This window comes from Eleutherodactylus coqui, chromosome 11 (genome assembly GCF_035609145.1).
Source record: "Eleutherodactylus coqui strain aEleCoq1 chromosome 11, aEleCoq1.hap1, whole genome shotgun sequence".
In the NCBI taxonomy this organism is placed as follows: Eukaryota; Metazoa; Chordata; class Amphibia; order Anura; family Eleutherodactylidae; genus Eleutherodactylus; species Eleutherodactylus coqui.
In genome coordinates, this window is record NC_089847.1 from 118,215,708 (window position 1) to 118,230,519 (window position 14,812).

The following is a 14,812-nucleotide window of genomic DNA, read 5'->3' on the forward strand; positions in this document are numbered from 1 at the left end:
TGTGGAATCTGCAGCTCCCGTTCAGAAGGCTGACTGTGGGGACTGCGCTGCTCGCTCCGGTCGGTGCAGGTAAATAGCTTGAGTCTGGGGGTCACGTGATTGCGGGGAGTGATGAGCTCTGGGCATGGCTATGGCTGCCCACCTGCCCCCAACATGGTGCACTGGGTTTATATCAGTAATGGGGTATATAGCCCCTTCAGCAGACCCCAAAATATAAAGGGTTGTCTTATGAAGACCAATCTAGTCCATGCGTCTTACTACACTCCATATATGAGCCGCTCTGTATGGGTCAATTCACACCTGCGTTGGCGCTCAGTTCGCGGTTTCCGTCTCTTGGCTCCATTTTTGGAGCAGAGAAATGGAAACAAAACAAAATTAAACGTTTTCCCTTCCGTTAGGTTTTTCTGGGGTTTTGTACAGAAAAATAACGCTGCCGACTGCGCTATTTTTTTCATTCCAAAAAAACGTAACCTTTCTGTTTGCTTTCCGTTTTTTTTCAACACCATTGAAATCAATGTGAAAAATAACGGAAGTGTTTAATTCCGTTTTACTTCCGTTTCTCGAATAAATAAAAAAAGGGGGACGGAAAAACCGAAATAAGAGCGAACGCAGGTCTAACTTCACCCTATGCGTGTCTCCTGTTTTTACGGATTTAGACTGACCTTGTATTAGGCCAGGAGCTTAAGCGCAATTGCGCACGCCTTTGTGCAATTTTGCACTTTGATCAAGGCTTTTTTGCTCGCCTATCGGCGTACCTAACGCCCTTTTTCTGCCCGCAGAGCATGTTGTTTGGCGCGCGGGACATAAACACACAGATCGAAATGTCTAATTCGTTTAATTAGTTCCAGATGTGTTCTACTTCCTGCGCAATTACACCGTGTATCACGCATTTCTTTGCATATCACACATACATTTGCGCACTCCCCATTGACTTCTACGGGGACCTTTGGTGCGCAAATACGCAGAAGGATAAAACATGTTCGGTCTTTTTTTTTTTTGTGTGACCAAAATACGGAAATGTGAGCGAAGCCATTCACATCAATGGGTTCTATCCTCTCCGTATTGCGCGGGCGCAAATTCATCAGTGTGACAGCGGTCTCAGGGCTCGTTCACGCCTAGTTTGCTATCTCTGTTCGAATTTGCTCAGGCCGTTCCGCCTTTGGAGCAGACGATCGGAATTAAAACGTAAATGCTAGAGATGAGCGAACCTACTCGTTTCGAGTAATTACTCGATCGAGCACTGCGATTTTCAAGTACTTCCGTACTTGGGTGAAAAGATTCGGGGGGGCGGGGGGAGGCGTGGCGGAGCGGGGGGTAGCAGCGGGGAACAGGGGGGAGCCCTCTCTCTCTCCCTCTCAACCCCCCACTCACCCACGGCTGCCCCCAAAGATTTTCACCCGAGTACAGAAGTACTCGAAAATAGCGGCGTTCGGGCGAAAAAAGGGCGTGGCCGAGTAGGCTCGCTCATCTCTACTAAATACGCCTTTCTGTTTTTCTTCCCCAAATTTTTAAAGCGTTTGAAAAAAAAAAACGTAATGCTTTCCATTTGATCGCGTTCCGCTACGGTTTTGCTTTTTTAAACGTAACAAGTAGCACTGTAGACGGCGCTATTTGTTTAAAAAACGGAACCGTAGCGAAACGAGATCAAACAGAAAGCATTCCTTATTTATGTATGTATTTATTATAAACTCTGGCATCAATGGAGGAAAAAAATGAGAACGCAGCTTTATGACACCCACGCTTTTCAAGGGTTTTTCATTCAACATGTTCTTAAAGGGGTTGTCCCGAGGCAGCAAGTGGGTCTATACACTTCTGTATGGCCATAATAATGCACTTTGTAATGTACATTGTGCATTAATTATGAGCCATACAGAAGTTATAAAAAGTTTTTTACTTACCTGCTCCGTTGCTAGCGTCCTCGTTCCCATGGAGCCGACTAATTTTTGGCCTCCGATGGCCAAATTAGCCGCGCTTGCGCAGTCCGGGTCTTCAGCAGTCTTCTATGGAGCCGCTCGTGCCAGAGAGCGGCTCCGTGTAGCTCCGCCCCGTCACGTGCCGATTCCAGCCAATCAGGAGGCTGGAATCGGCAGTGGACCGCACAGAAGAGCTGCGGTCCACGAAGACGGAGGATCCCGGCGGCCATCTTCAGCGGTAAGTATTGAAGTCACCGGACCGCCGGGATTCAGGTAAGCGCTGTGCGGGTGGTTTTTTTAACCCCTGCATCGGGGTTGTCTCGCGCCGAACGGGGGGGGGGGTTTAAAAAAAAAAAAACCCGTTTCGGCGCGGGACATCTCCTTTAAGCATTTTTCGTGAGAAAATCGCAAGCAGCAGCAATGTTTTTGCAAGAAAACTCAGCGCTGGCGCTCAGAGATCGCATGAGCAAAACTGCGATAATGCCGCGATTTTCTCACGATATCGCGTTCGCTCATGTGAAACAAGTTTAAGGCCATTCAAACACACAGTGACGGCAAAATGCCGTGATTTTACCGACATTTTTGGATACAGGTTACTGCGTCCGAATGAGGTTTTCAACAAACCTCATCATTGTGATTAAAAAGTGCAAAAACGAAGCAAAATAGAGCAGACAGCGCTCGAAAATGACGGCGCTAGAAAGCACATGTCTGCGAGGCCCTGTTGAAATCAATGGGAGCGCTATACCGCGATTACCACGGCATCTTAAACTTTAAGGCTGGGTTCCCACACGGCGTATTCCCGGCGGAAATGTCACCAGTTTGGCCGCAGCGAAAAACCAAAGGTTTCCGCCAGGAAAGCGCTGCTTCAAAACCCGCGACACTATGCCGCGGGTTTTGGAGTGGCTTTGCGGCACGCTTTTCCGTTGCGGCCGGCGCTCCCATAGAGGAGAGCGCAGCTGCAACGGAAAAAAAAAGAATGGACATGCTGCGGCCGGCGAATCTGTGCCGCAACGCCAGCTTTTACCGCGACAGATTCGCTGTCCTGTGTGGACGAGATTTCTGAGAGATCTCGTCCACATGGCCGGCTAACCCCGGGATTAGCAGCCGCAGGCCGATTTGCTGCGGTAAAATCCCGGACATGTGTGATAGAAGCCTATGGCGCGATATGTGTTGCGTGACATAAAGCGACAGTAAAGTCATGTGACCAAAAAATCTGTGCAACTTGCGCAACTGTTTCAGAGCTGCAATTTGACTGTTAAACCACTGGCATGTTCCTTGTAACTCAGGCCTCTTTCACACGGGCGACAGTGATATTGCCGCGATAAAATCGCAGTTGTGTACTGCGCGATATCGCTGCGTTTTCTCATGGGGATATTGCGATTTTGTGGTGCTCTTTTGCCGGGATTTTCAATGCGATGGCTGCAATTGGTTCATCCAGTGCTGCAGTGATTGGCTGACCTGCGGTGCGCGAGATCCAAACAGAGACAGCGCTGGCTTAAGACTACAAACAAGTGTCGCGGAACTGCCGGAGGAGAAGTGCGACGAGCGGACAGCGCCTGTTAGGTAATGTATTGGAAGCAGAACGTGACAACTTGCCATTATATGATCTGAACATATCCTGTTATTGTCTCTTAGGTTTCTCACGATGGGATCTGCCTGCGCGTTGCTTGATGTTGCGTCATAACATGTCGCAGTGCGGCGCCCACCTCGCTCCATGTGGACGTGGTAGAGTAGCAGATGAAGACGAGAGTCCATCCTTCCTGTCTGGAGCTGCTGCATTATGAAGGTAAATGCACACATAGTGGAAATGTTGCAGATTTTCTGTACACATTTCTACATAGAAAATCTGCAGCGGAATACACAGCACGCAAGTGGATGAGATTATAACATATGTCTCCCCCCCCCCCACCCACACCATACAAATGTTCTAAACATTTAAATCTGCAGCATTTCAATTTATATTACATATTTGTTGCAGATTTTTCCCATTTTCATCAATGGGGAAAGTCAAAATCCGCAATAGAATTCTTCACACTTTGCCGGAGATTACCCATTACCCATCTCTTTCACACGCTGCAGAGAAAATCTACACCATTAGGGCTTATTCACATGGACGTATATCAGCCGGGTTTTTCATGCCTGGTCGATATACGTTGCCCCTCTCTGCAAGGGGAGGAGGCGGGATGGGGTGGGAGCTAGTGTGCTGAGCTCCCGCCCCCTCTCCGCCACTCACCACTATTTGCAATAGAAGGGTTGGGATGGGGCGGAGCTTAGCTTCGCCCTGTCCCTCCTCTCCCATTGCAAACAGTGGCAAGGTGCGGGAGCTCAGCACACTATCTCCCGCCCTGTCCCGCCTCCTCCCCTTGCAGAGAGGGGCAGCGTATATCGGTCGGGTGTGACTCTCTGCGCGGCCGGTGACCCCCGCGTACCTGTCCGTAGTCTTTTAATCTGTGTTGCAGATATGCCGGCTGGTGTACATGCGCAGTACAGATTATCATGGGCCATCGTTAGGTGATGACACGGATCCCGCGAGTCAGGCGGCTTCCATTGACTTCAATGGAATCAGCACAGAATCGTAGCATGCTGCAATTTCTCCTCCGCAAGCGGAAAAATTGCAATTGATTTCCACTCGCGTAGAGGAAATCGCATTTTGCCATCGCTTACTATGGGCGATATTTGCTGAGGAATCCGGAGGTGGATGCCCGCTCCGGATTCTACAATGCAAATCTACCTGTGTGCAGGCGGCCTGTATTGATCTCTGCTGCGGATTTTAAATCCACAGCATGTTAATTTACGCTGTAGAATTTCACCGCTGATTTCAAGTGAGGGGGTGAAATCTGCTGCAAATCTGCACAATTTGAGGCGCATTTGCTGCAGAAAATCCGTACAGAATCCTCAACTTATTCTGAGGGTTCACAAGCGGCATATTTGTTGTGGATTTTACGCAGCTGATAAAAAATCAATAGCAAACCTGCAGCAAAGATTTTGATATGGAAATTGGTGCAAATCTGCAACTGAGCGGCGTCAAAATCCACATGGAATGATGCTAATTAGAGATGAGCGAGCGTACTCGGAAAAGCACTACTCGCTCGAGTAATTTGCTTTATCCGAGTATCGCTGTGCTCATCCCTGAAGATTCGGGTGCCGGCACGGAGCGGGGAGCTGCAGGGGAGAGTGGGGAGGAACGGAGGGGAGATCTTTTTCTCCCTCTCTCCCGCCTGCTCTCCCCTGCTCCCCGCTGCGACTCACCTGTCAGCCGCAGCGGCACCCGAATCTTCAGGGACGAGCACAGTGATACTCGGATAAAGCAAATTACTCGAGCGAGTAGTGCTTTTCCGAGTACGCTCGCTCATCTCTAATGCTAATGTGCTGCAGATACTTTAAGCTGTGGAAAACCCCCAGCAAATCCGCCATGTGCGATGCCCTTTAAGGTTCAGTGGTCTTATTCTGCATCCGTTCAGAGTGGAATCCAATTTGAAAATTAGCATGCTGCAAATTATAAAATATTTGCAACCTTGTCATTACTTTGCATGGATTTTCTCGAGCATGCAAATAGGGCAAAGTTGTTGTGAATGCTGGGATCTAAGTCTAACTCATAAAGTAACCCATGTGAGAATATGGCCCACAAAGTATATCATACAGTATTAAAGGGGTATACTGGATATGTAACCCCATGCAGTGTTCATTGCCAGAAGTGTTAAAGAAGGGTTCACTCCCATTGCAATCAATGAGAACTTTTTCTTCTATTGCATTTTTGGTTACAACCCCATTTGGGGTTGAAATCAGCTGATCATTGTTGGTCCTGAGAGGTGGACCCTGCCAATTAATATTGATGACCTATCCGGCATGTTTATGTTGGACAGCACATAGACCCACTATAGCTGTCCGGCTTTTTTTCACATGGACCAATGGTTCTCGTAAAAAACTCATTACGTGTCCTATTCTTGTCCATTAAGATATGCAAATACATGTCAATATGCAGGCAGCCTGTATAGGACAAGTGTGCGCCCGGCCTAAGGGCTTATTCAGATGTCCGTATATTGGTTGGGTTTTCACGCCCGGCAGATATACGGTGTCCCTCTCTGCAGGGAGAGGAGGCTGGAAGAGCCAGGAGCAGTGCTCTGAGCTGCCGCCCCCTCTCCACCCTCTCTACCCTCTCTCCGCCCCTCAACACTATTTGCACTGGAAGGGGCGGGGCTAAGTTCCAGGAACTTAGCTCCGCCTTCGCCCCCTCTTATTGGCAATAGTGGTGAGGGGCAGAGAGGGGGCGGGAGCTCAGTGCACTGCTCCCGGATCTTCCAACCTCCTCCTCCTGCAGAGAGGGATACCGTATTTCGGGCAAGCGTGAAAACCCGGCCGATATACGAACGTCTGAATAAGCCCTAAGGTCGCTATTACACAGCAGTGTTTCTTCCCTGCAAACACAGGAGGAGCTATGTTGATTGTCACTTGAACATCTCAGTTCAGTGACTATGAGGACTTATATCTGACAGCTCTAACGAAGTGTGAATGCTACAATATATACACTATATGATCCTATATGTCATTACAACTATAGGAATAATATACTCCTATACTAACATTTGCAATAACATATACACTATATAAGGTCGCATGCACACAGGCGAGTCGGATTCCGCATGCGGAATCCGGTCTTGGTGGCAGTGGTGTTTGCGCGTACCTGCTTTCTGAATCTTGAATTTGTACTGCAGATGGTCCGCACAGCTCGCCGTCGGACATGCGTAGTAAAAATTGTTTTTAAACTTCTGCTTTTTCCGTGGAGTCTATGGCCCGTCCGGAATGTCAATTGTGGATGAGCAGTGGATCGGACAGCTTCCATTGACTTCAATGTAAGCCCACCATGCGGGAACTGCAGTAAAATGGAGCATGCTGCGATTTTTCATCCGCGAGCAGAAACCACATTTGGTTTCCGCTCGTGTGCATGAAGAATCATTTTTCTATAGCATGCTATGGAGGGCTATTGCTGCAGAATCCGGAGGCGGACGCTCGCTCGAGATTCTGCAGCAAAATCCGCCTGTGTGCATGAGGCCTAAGGCTGGGTTCCCATATGTCTGGTGATCCGGTTTAGTTTCCTTTCCAGCATCACACAGAAACGCTGCAGAGAAACTGATGCCAGAACGGATCCCACTGTTTTCTATGGGATCGTTTCTTTCATCTGGTGATGAGGTGGGACTGATGTCTCTCTGTGGCAGAGAGAATAATTCAGCATATAGTGTTTTTCTGTCTGGCTACTTCTATGGATGCCAAGCGGATGCACAAAGATGCCATCAGTAGTGTCCTGCTAAGGCGTAAAACACCTGGCTGGATGCAACTGATATGTGAACCCAGCCAAACACTATATACAACAGTATACTGCTAGTGGTATATGGTATAGCACTGTATACAATATTCTACTACCATACAACACTAATATGCAATATATACACTTTATAGCGCTATATACTATGTACAACTACTCGTACAGTAGTTTACATTATACAGTAATACTATAAAACAAGAATATACAAACGATGTAACATCATATACTATGTACAGCTATGTATTAGTATATACGGTACTATACAGTATTTGCAGTACTATAAAATAATAGGCAATTATACACTTTTTACCACTATGTACAACTATATATTAGTACTATAAAGTAGTTTACAGCATGCATGATACTAACAAAACAATGTATACTATATATGAAGGGAACCTGTCACGGGGTTCCTGCTGCCTGACAGGCGCCCATATTATAGGGATGTATGATTTATTCTGAAATGCTACACTATTTCAGAAAACACATGTGGCTGGGGGCCGCTGTCGGATGTCACTATTACTACCGGCCACCTCTGTGGTATGTCACTATTATACTGGGGGCTGCTGTGGAATGTCACTATTTATACTGGGGGCCGCAGTGGAATGTCACTATTTATACTGGGGGCCGCAGTGGAATGTCACTATTTATACTGGGGGCCGCAGTGGAATGTCACTATTTATACTGGGGGCCGCAGTGGGATGTCACTATACTGGGGGCCGCAGTGGAATGTCACTATTTATACTGGGGGCCGCAGTGGAATGTCACTATTTATACTGGGGGCCGCAGTGGAATGTCACTATTTATACTGGGGGCCGCAGTGGGATGTCACTATACTGGGGGCCGCAGTGGGATGTCACTATTTATACTGGGGGCCGCAGTGGGATGTCACTATTTATACTGCGGGCTGCTTTGGGATGTCACTATTTTTACTGAGGGCCGCTTTGGGATGTCACTATTTTTACTAGGGGCCACTGTGGGATGTCACTATTACCCCGGGGGCCACTCTGAGGGGTCACTATTACCGCTGGGGCTACTTTGGGGGGGTCACTATTATCGCTGTGGCCGCTCGGGGAGGGGGGGTCACTATTATCGCGGGGGCCGCTCTGCGGGGTCACTATTATCGCGGGGGCCGCTCTGCGGGGTCACTATTACCACTGGGGCCACTCTGGGGGGTCAATATTATCGCTTGGGTCGCTCTAGGGGGTCAATATTACCGCTGGGGTATGTTTACATGAGGCGGAAATGGGCAGGGCTGTTTCAAAATAGATTGTGAGCATATTTTGACTGCTTTTTGGATGCAGAAATACTATAGAGTTTGCCACAGAAATTTCCGCTGAGGACATTCTGCAGTATTTCCGTATCCAAAAAGCAATCAAAACCTGCACGCTGTCTATTTTGAAGCGGCCCTTTGCTTTTTAGAACAACAGGGGTAAAATTATACGTTGTGATAAGCCCCGCCCCCGGCGTGTTGGCACTTTGTGATAAATAAGTGGGTTTTGGGTTGCAGTTTGGGCACTCAGTCTCTAAAAGGTTCGCCATCACTGCCCTAGCTAAACTACAGCAATACTCACCTAGCTGAGTCCCTCACACTGGTCTCCAGCGCTGCGGCAGGCTGCCGCATCCTCAGCATTGACACAGCACTCTCTTTCTGGTGACGGGCTTTGACTACCCCGCCTCTAGCAAACGAGTCCTGTGATTGGATCACGAACGCCACTGGCTCAGCTAATCAGAGCCGGCGCGCAATAATTCAGTGAATTACATCACTGAATTGCTTGTAATCGGTTCATCGACCGCCAGCTCTGATTGGGTGAGCCAACGGCACTCGTGATCCAATCACAGCACTCATTTGCTGGAGGCGGGGTATTCAAAGCCCCATAACCAGAAAGAGAGTGCTGTGTCAACACTTGGAACACGGCAGCCTGACACAGCGCCAGTGACCAGCGCGAGGCACTCAGATGCCGCGGGCCAGGTGAGTATACGATCCCCCGAAAATAAGACACTGTGCCTCCTCTGGGGCAAAAATTTATATAAGACGGTGTCTTATTTTCGGGGAAATACAGTAACTATATTTTCTGTCTTCTCTTGTTTTCAGATAACCTCCCTGTGATGTATTCCAAGAAACCCGTAACATCTGAAGAATAGTGTTTGTAGCTTCACCAATGGCTATTCCTATAACTATCCTTGATTGTGACCTACTGCTATACGGCCGAGGACACCGCACTCTTGACCGGTGTCGCCTGGACGACGTTTCTGATGAGTATTTGGTTTCTACATACGGCTTTCCCCGGCCATTTATCGACTACCTGGTTGAACTTTTGGGTGCCAGCTTATCCCGGCCAACTCAGCGATCCCGAGCAATCAGCCCCGAGACTCAGATCATGGCGGCTCTCGGATTTTACACCTCTGGCTCATTCCAGACACGTATGGGAGATACGATTGGGATCAGCCAAGCTTCCATGAGTCGATGTGTGACCAATGTCACCGACGCTCTGGTGGAGAGAGCCTCACAGTTCATTTGTTTTCCACAGGAGGACACATCGGTACAGAAGTTGAAGGATGACTTTTACAGCTTGGCTGGGGTCCCGGGAGTGCTGGGGGTAGTAGACTGCATGCATGTAACCATTAAGGCCCCTAATGCAGAAGACTTGTCCTTTGTAAACAGGAAAGGCTTGCACTCTTTAAACTGCCTTCTTGTGTGCGACACTCAAGGGGCTATTCTATGGGCCGAAACCCACCGACCAGGCAGCACGCAAGATAATATGGTCCTCCTCCAGTCCAACCTTTCTGGTCTGTTTGAGACAAGAATGCACAAAGACGGCTGGATGTTGGGTATGTCCTTATTTACCGGAAGCCTGAAACGACTGTTAGGAAGGGTTTCAATATGTGTCTGCTTCTGATTGAGCTGCTATACCAGAAACAGTTGCTATGAAATGTACGGCACTGTGCCTGGTATGCAGTAAAGTCATTACGGTGCTTACGTGAGTGCCAAGGCCTCTTCAATCCCAAGTAGTGTACCCCACAGATCTAATATTGATCTATCCTGAGCATAGGTTGTCACTATCCACTAGGAAAAGCCTGTGAACTATTTAGCTAGCCATTATATATATACACACACCGCGTTTCCCTGAAAATAAGCCACTGCCTTATATTAAGTTTTGCCCCAAAAGAAGCACATTGTCTTATTTTTGGGGGATGTTTTATACCTATTTAGCCGCCAGCGTCTTGGTCCCTCGCGCTGGTCTCCCCAACGCTGCGAGAGGCTGCAGTGTAGTCCTCCGCGCTGGCAGAGGATTCTCTTCTTGGTAACGGAGCTTTGAATTCCCCGCCTCCAGCAAGCGAGCGCTGTGATTGGATCGGGCGCCAGCCAATCAGAGCCAGCGCTCTATGAACCAATCACAGCCATTCAGTGGCTGGTGCTCAATCCAGTCACAGCCCTCCTTTGCTGGAGGCGGGGTATTCAAAGCCCTGTTACCAAGAAGAGAATCCTCTGTCAGCACGGAGGACACAGCAACTTGCTGCTGCGCCAGGGAGACCAGCGCGAGGGACCAAGACGCCAGCGGCTAGGTGAGTATAAGACATCCCCCAAAACCTATATTTCAAGCCCCTCCTTCTCCCCCTGAAAATCAAGGTAGGGCTTACTATCGGGTTGGGGCTTATTTTCAGGGAAATGTGGTCTGTGTGTGTATGTATATGTGTGTGTGTATATATATATATATATATATATATATATATATATATATATATATATAATATATTATTGTATAACTTAGCATATATTAAAACTATAAAACTGCACTTGGCGGAATATGTTCTACGTTACGGAGGCCAAAAGCTTATCCCTGGGGGCCTATGAATGCTTTTCACATATATGCCGGAAGCTTTCCCGGAGCATATGGTAAGTGGACAAATGTTTGCAGTGGTATGTTAACTTTACTATGAGCACATTTACTTATGATGATTGGAATAGAGCCACTTCCAGACAGGACTCTTCTTTTGTTTCTCCAAGAGTTGGACTAGCCCCAGGCTCTTGAGCTCCAGCCAGAACAGGGTCCATTCCCAGGTCCAGCAGAATTTACAGTGCAATTTTATAATAGATATGGATGTGTTCCGTATAGTTTGGTTGTAGTAGCTTAGTCTTAGGACTACGTTGAGCCCACCGGAAATTAATATCTAACTTTACAATACCACCCAACCGTATACTTGCCACTACTTCTCTGACCGGCGCTTGTAATTACAGCAGCAGCTATCAATGAAATCAATGAAGCGCTGGATACTTCTACTCCGACCCTTGTGTTTCCCAGCGCTGATAGCAGGCGGACCCCAGCCGATCAACTATTAATGACCTATCCGGAGGATCCCTTTAACGTTGCATCATAGCACTTTGCATCGGTACCTTTCTCACTTTGACAGTAACCAAACATCATTTACATCTGGCACCACACATTGGCCGGCATAGCACTCCTCGGGTACTCCAGGGTGGCAGCAGCAAAGCACAGGTAATCACAGGCCTTTTCCAGGTATGCCGATCTGGCAAGAATTTGGCAACTATCTACGAATGACAGCTGGGCGCTCGGAGCGGGGAACAGCTGCATGCAGAGAACAAGCGGCACCCCGCTTATTCTCTGCATCCTCCGGAGAGCGAGGTGATTGCTCAACGTTTGAGCGATCACCTTGCGCTGTGAATGGCACAACGATTATCACTCAAAAGTCATCTTTTGAGCGATAATCGTTGTGTCTAAATGCGCCTTTAGTTGTGTTGAAGATCATAAGATACTCATACTTCGCACACCATACATGCACTATATGGGGACATTACACGTCTGACAACATTTCGGTACATAATACATGCGCAGAAGCCTTCACAAAAATGTACACTTCTCGCGGCTTTCTTCTGCTAAACTATTCTGTCCGCACTTTGGGAACCAACTATCAGAGCTCCTCGATGGTACACAGGAGCCTAGTCTGGTATATTGCTAACCATGACTGTATCACTGTGTCCTATGTAACTTGAGGTTGGGAAGCGTATCATCTCTTAAGCAGAGCACCTAGAAGGTGAGTGAGGAGACTTATAAAGCCATTCATGCTCCTCTGGGAAATATGCAAATAAGGAAGATGGAACAATACCTCTGTAGCGCCACCTATTGCATAGCAACATTCCTGCAAGTCAATGTTAGACTCTTTAAAAAAGTTTTTATAACAATGATTAAGAATTGAAAACCAAAAGCCAGAAAACCATACACAGACAGCTGTTTCGGGGTTTTCGCCTTCATCAGTGTGCAGTAGGTTTATGGCTTGGCTGAGTGTGTGAAGAGACTTAAAACATGCAATACTTCTAACAATCAGACCTTACTTGAACTATACACCAGGTGCCTTGCTGCAGCATAACAATCACAATCAACATATCACATTGCATCATCCTACTAATTAACTTCTAGTAACTCGCTTTAATTTCTATGCAAGGCCTTGCACTAACTATGGTGCCACATTAAACCCCTCTCGCTAGCATTAACTCTTTAGGATACTCCCATGAGATCCAAGACCCCAAACCTGGCCAGAGACTTCAAACCTAACAGTTCTGGGGGGGAAAAAGTGCACTTACAACAGTCCTCGGAAGGACATTTGCCACACTGCGTTCGCCCCTTTCTAGGCTTGCGCAGACCTTTTCGACACTTCCGCCTCTGTTCAGGAAGCAGCAGGGAAGGAGACTCCCTCTTGTCCCACACCCAGTCTGCCGAAGGGGTCCGGCGACTCCTCATCCTCAATATCTACCTCTTCGAGCTGGTTGCTTCTCTTCAGTGCTCATAGTGCTTCTCTTGCCTCTCCCCTACCCCCGGTTGCATTACTAGCCCATGGCTTGGGCTTCGTCACAGCGGTCAGAGTGCCTGGTCTCTCCTCTTCTTGGCCACTCTACTTATAGGAGGACTTAGTGCGGCCAGAACAGGGCTGCTGTCAGAGTGGCTTGGCCGCTCTTATTTGTGTTGAGGGAGCATGGAGCACTCCCTTCACCTTCTTACACATCCATCTGCGGGCCCGTTCGGGACCCCGGAAGGCAACGGTTGGGAAGGAATGGCAATCTCATGTAAAATGTCCAGCAAATGTAGGAAATAATTGTCCTAACATTCTTCTGCCATCTTGTGTTTTGTCTTTGTTAGCGGACAGCGCTTTCCATCTCCGGCCTTGGCTAATGACCTCCGTACAAATCCCTGAGAGTCCTCAAGAGTACAGATACAATATGGCGCACTCTGCCACTCATAACGTCATGGAGCGCACCCAGCAAGCACTTCGCCATCGTTTTCGATGCCTGGACGGATCGCGTGCCACTTTGCAGTATTCGCCTGAGAAATCTGCCCAGATCATTTTGGCCTGCTGCATACTACACAATATCGCTCTTCAGCACGGACTGGATATTTGGTTGGATCCCGGACCTTCTTCCATGGAGACCGAAGAGGACTGTAATAACATGGAGGCCATGGAAACAGAAGCTTATCGCATGAGACAAGAACTGATCCAAAATCATTTCAGCTAATGTCAGAGAGAAGTTTAAAAATACAGTTCTGCACTCTGCTCATGTGTTAATATTGATATGAACGGTTATTTGAATCCACAATACGCATTAAAGGCGTTGTCCATTTGTGAACTACTGATGGCCTATCTGTAGCATAGGTTAGCAATAGTAGATCAGTTGAGGCCCACTGCCCAAGATCCTAGCTGACCAGCTGGTCGCAGGGCTGGTGTGCTCATGCATTATGCTGATTTCTAACAGGAAGCGGACAGCTCTGTTTCCACTGCAGTGGCCAGGCTTGGTATTGCAGGCACAGTTTCCATTCACTTCAATGTGAACTTTGCCTGTAATAGCAAACCTGGCCACTGCAGTGGGAACGGAGCTCAGTGAATAACCATATTGGCCCAGAGAACAGTTGATTGGCGGGGGTCCTAGGCAGCAGCTGATTTACTATTGATGGCCTAACCTGAGTATGAGCCATTAGTAGTTCACAATTTACTAACTCCTGTTAAGGGGAAGCTGGTGTATTTCCTTGCCTAAAATAAATACTGCCAGTTCTTGAAATGCTGACATCTATTTGCCTCTTCTTGCACCCAATATATTGGTTGAATTAGGGGCTATTCCATCAAGGACAGACTGATGCATCCATCTTGTTGATCTAGAGCAGAGGTTTTCAAACTTTTTTGCCCTGTAGGCCACTCGCCAAATTTTTTTTCTTTTCCGTGGACCCCCTGCCTTCCTAATATTGAATTTTTCCTAATTTATTAAAGTCAAATGGATTTTTCCAAGCTGACACAGTGCTGCTCACTTAGATGTTTTTTTTGTAGAGTGGACAATTCTTAAATACATAACTTAATTATAATTTAATTAAATATTAAATTGAAGGACTTCCGCACAAGACACAGAGGGAGCAGGACGTGTCTCACAGAGCTCCTGCCGGCACCATCTCCCAGAGCCACCGGGACCCTCTAGTGACCGAAAAAAAGCAGCTGCGGGGAGCAGGACTCACCCCCGCTTGCTAAGCGGAAGACCCCCACATCCGAGGGACATTCGGAAGGGCCCCGGCGAACCACC

General features: G+C 47.8%; 1 protein-coding gene across 2 annotated transcripts; it reads left to right on the forward strand.

Moving 5' to 3' along the window:
* Positions 1 to 10: 10 nt before the first annotated feature.
* HARBI1 (harbinger transposase derived 1) lies at positions 11 to 14,302 on the forward strand. Of its 2 annotated transcripts, none has more exons than XM_066583387.1 (4): positions 11 to 69; positions 3,549 to 3,699; positions 9,329 to 10,065; positions 13,389 to 14,302. In XM_066583387.1, the coding sequence occupies exons 3-4, from the start codon at positions 9,396 to 9,398 to the stop codon at positions 13,760 to 13,762; spliced, it is 1,044 nt and encodes a 347-aa protein (XP_066439484.1). In that variant the 5' UTR covers positions 11 to 69; positions 3,549 to 3,699; positions 9,329 to 9,395; the 3' UTR covers positions 13,763 to 14,302. The 2 variants fall into 2 exon arrangements, with proteins under 2 accessions (XP_066439484.1, XP_066439485.1); XM_066583388.1 differs by lacking the exon at positions 11 to 69 and adding an exon at positions 3,393 to 3,476.
* The last annotated feature ends 510 nt before the right edge of the window (positions 14,303 to 14,812 follow it).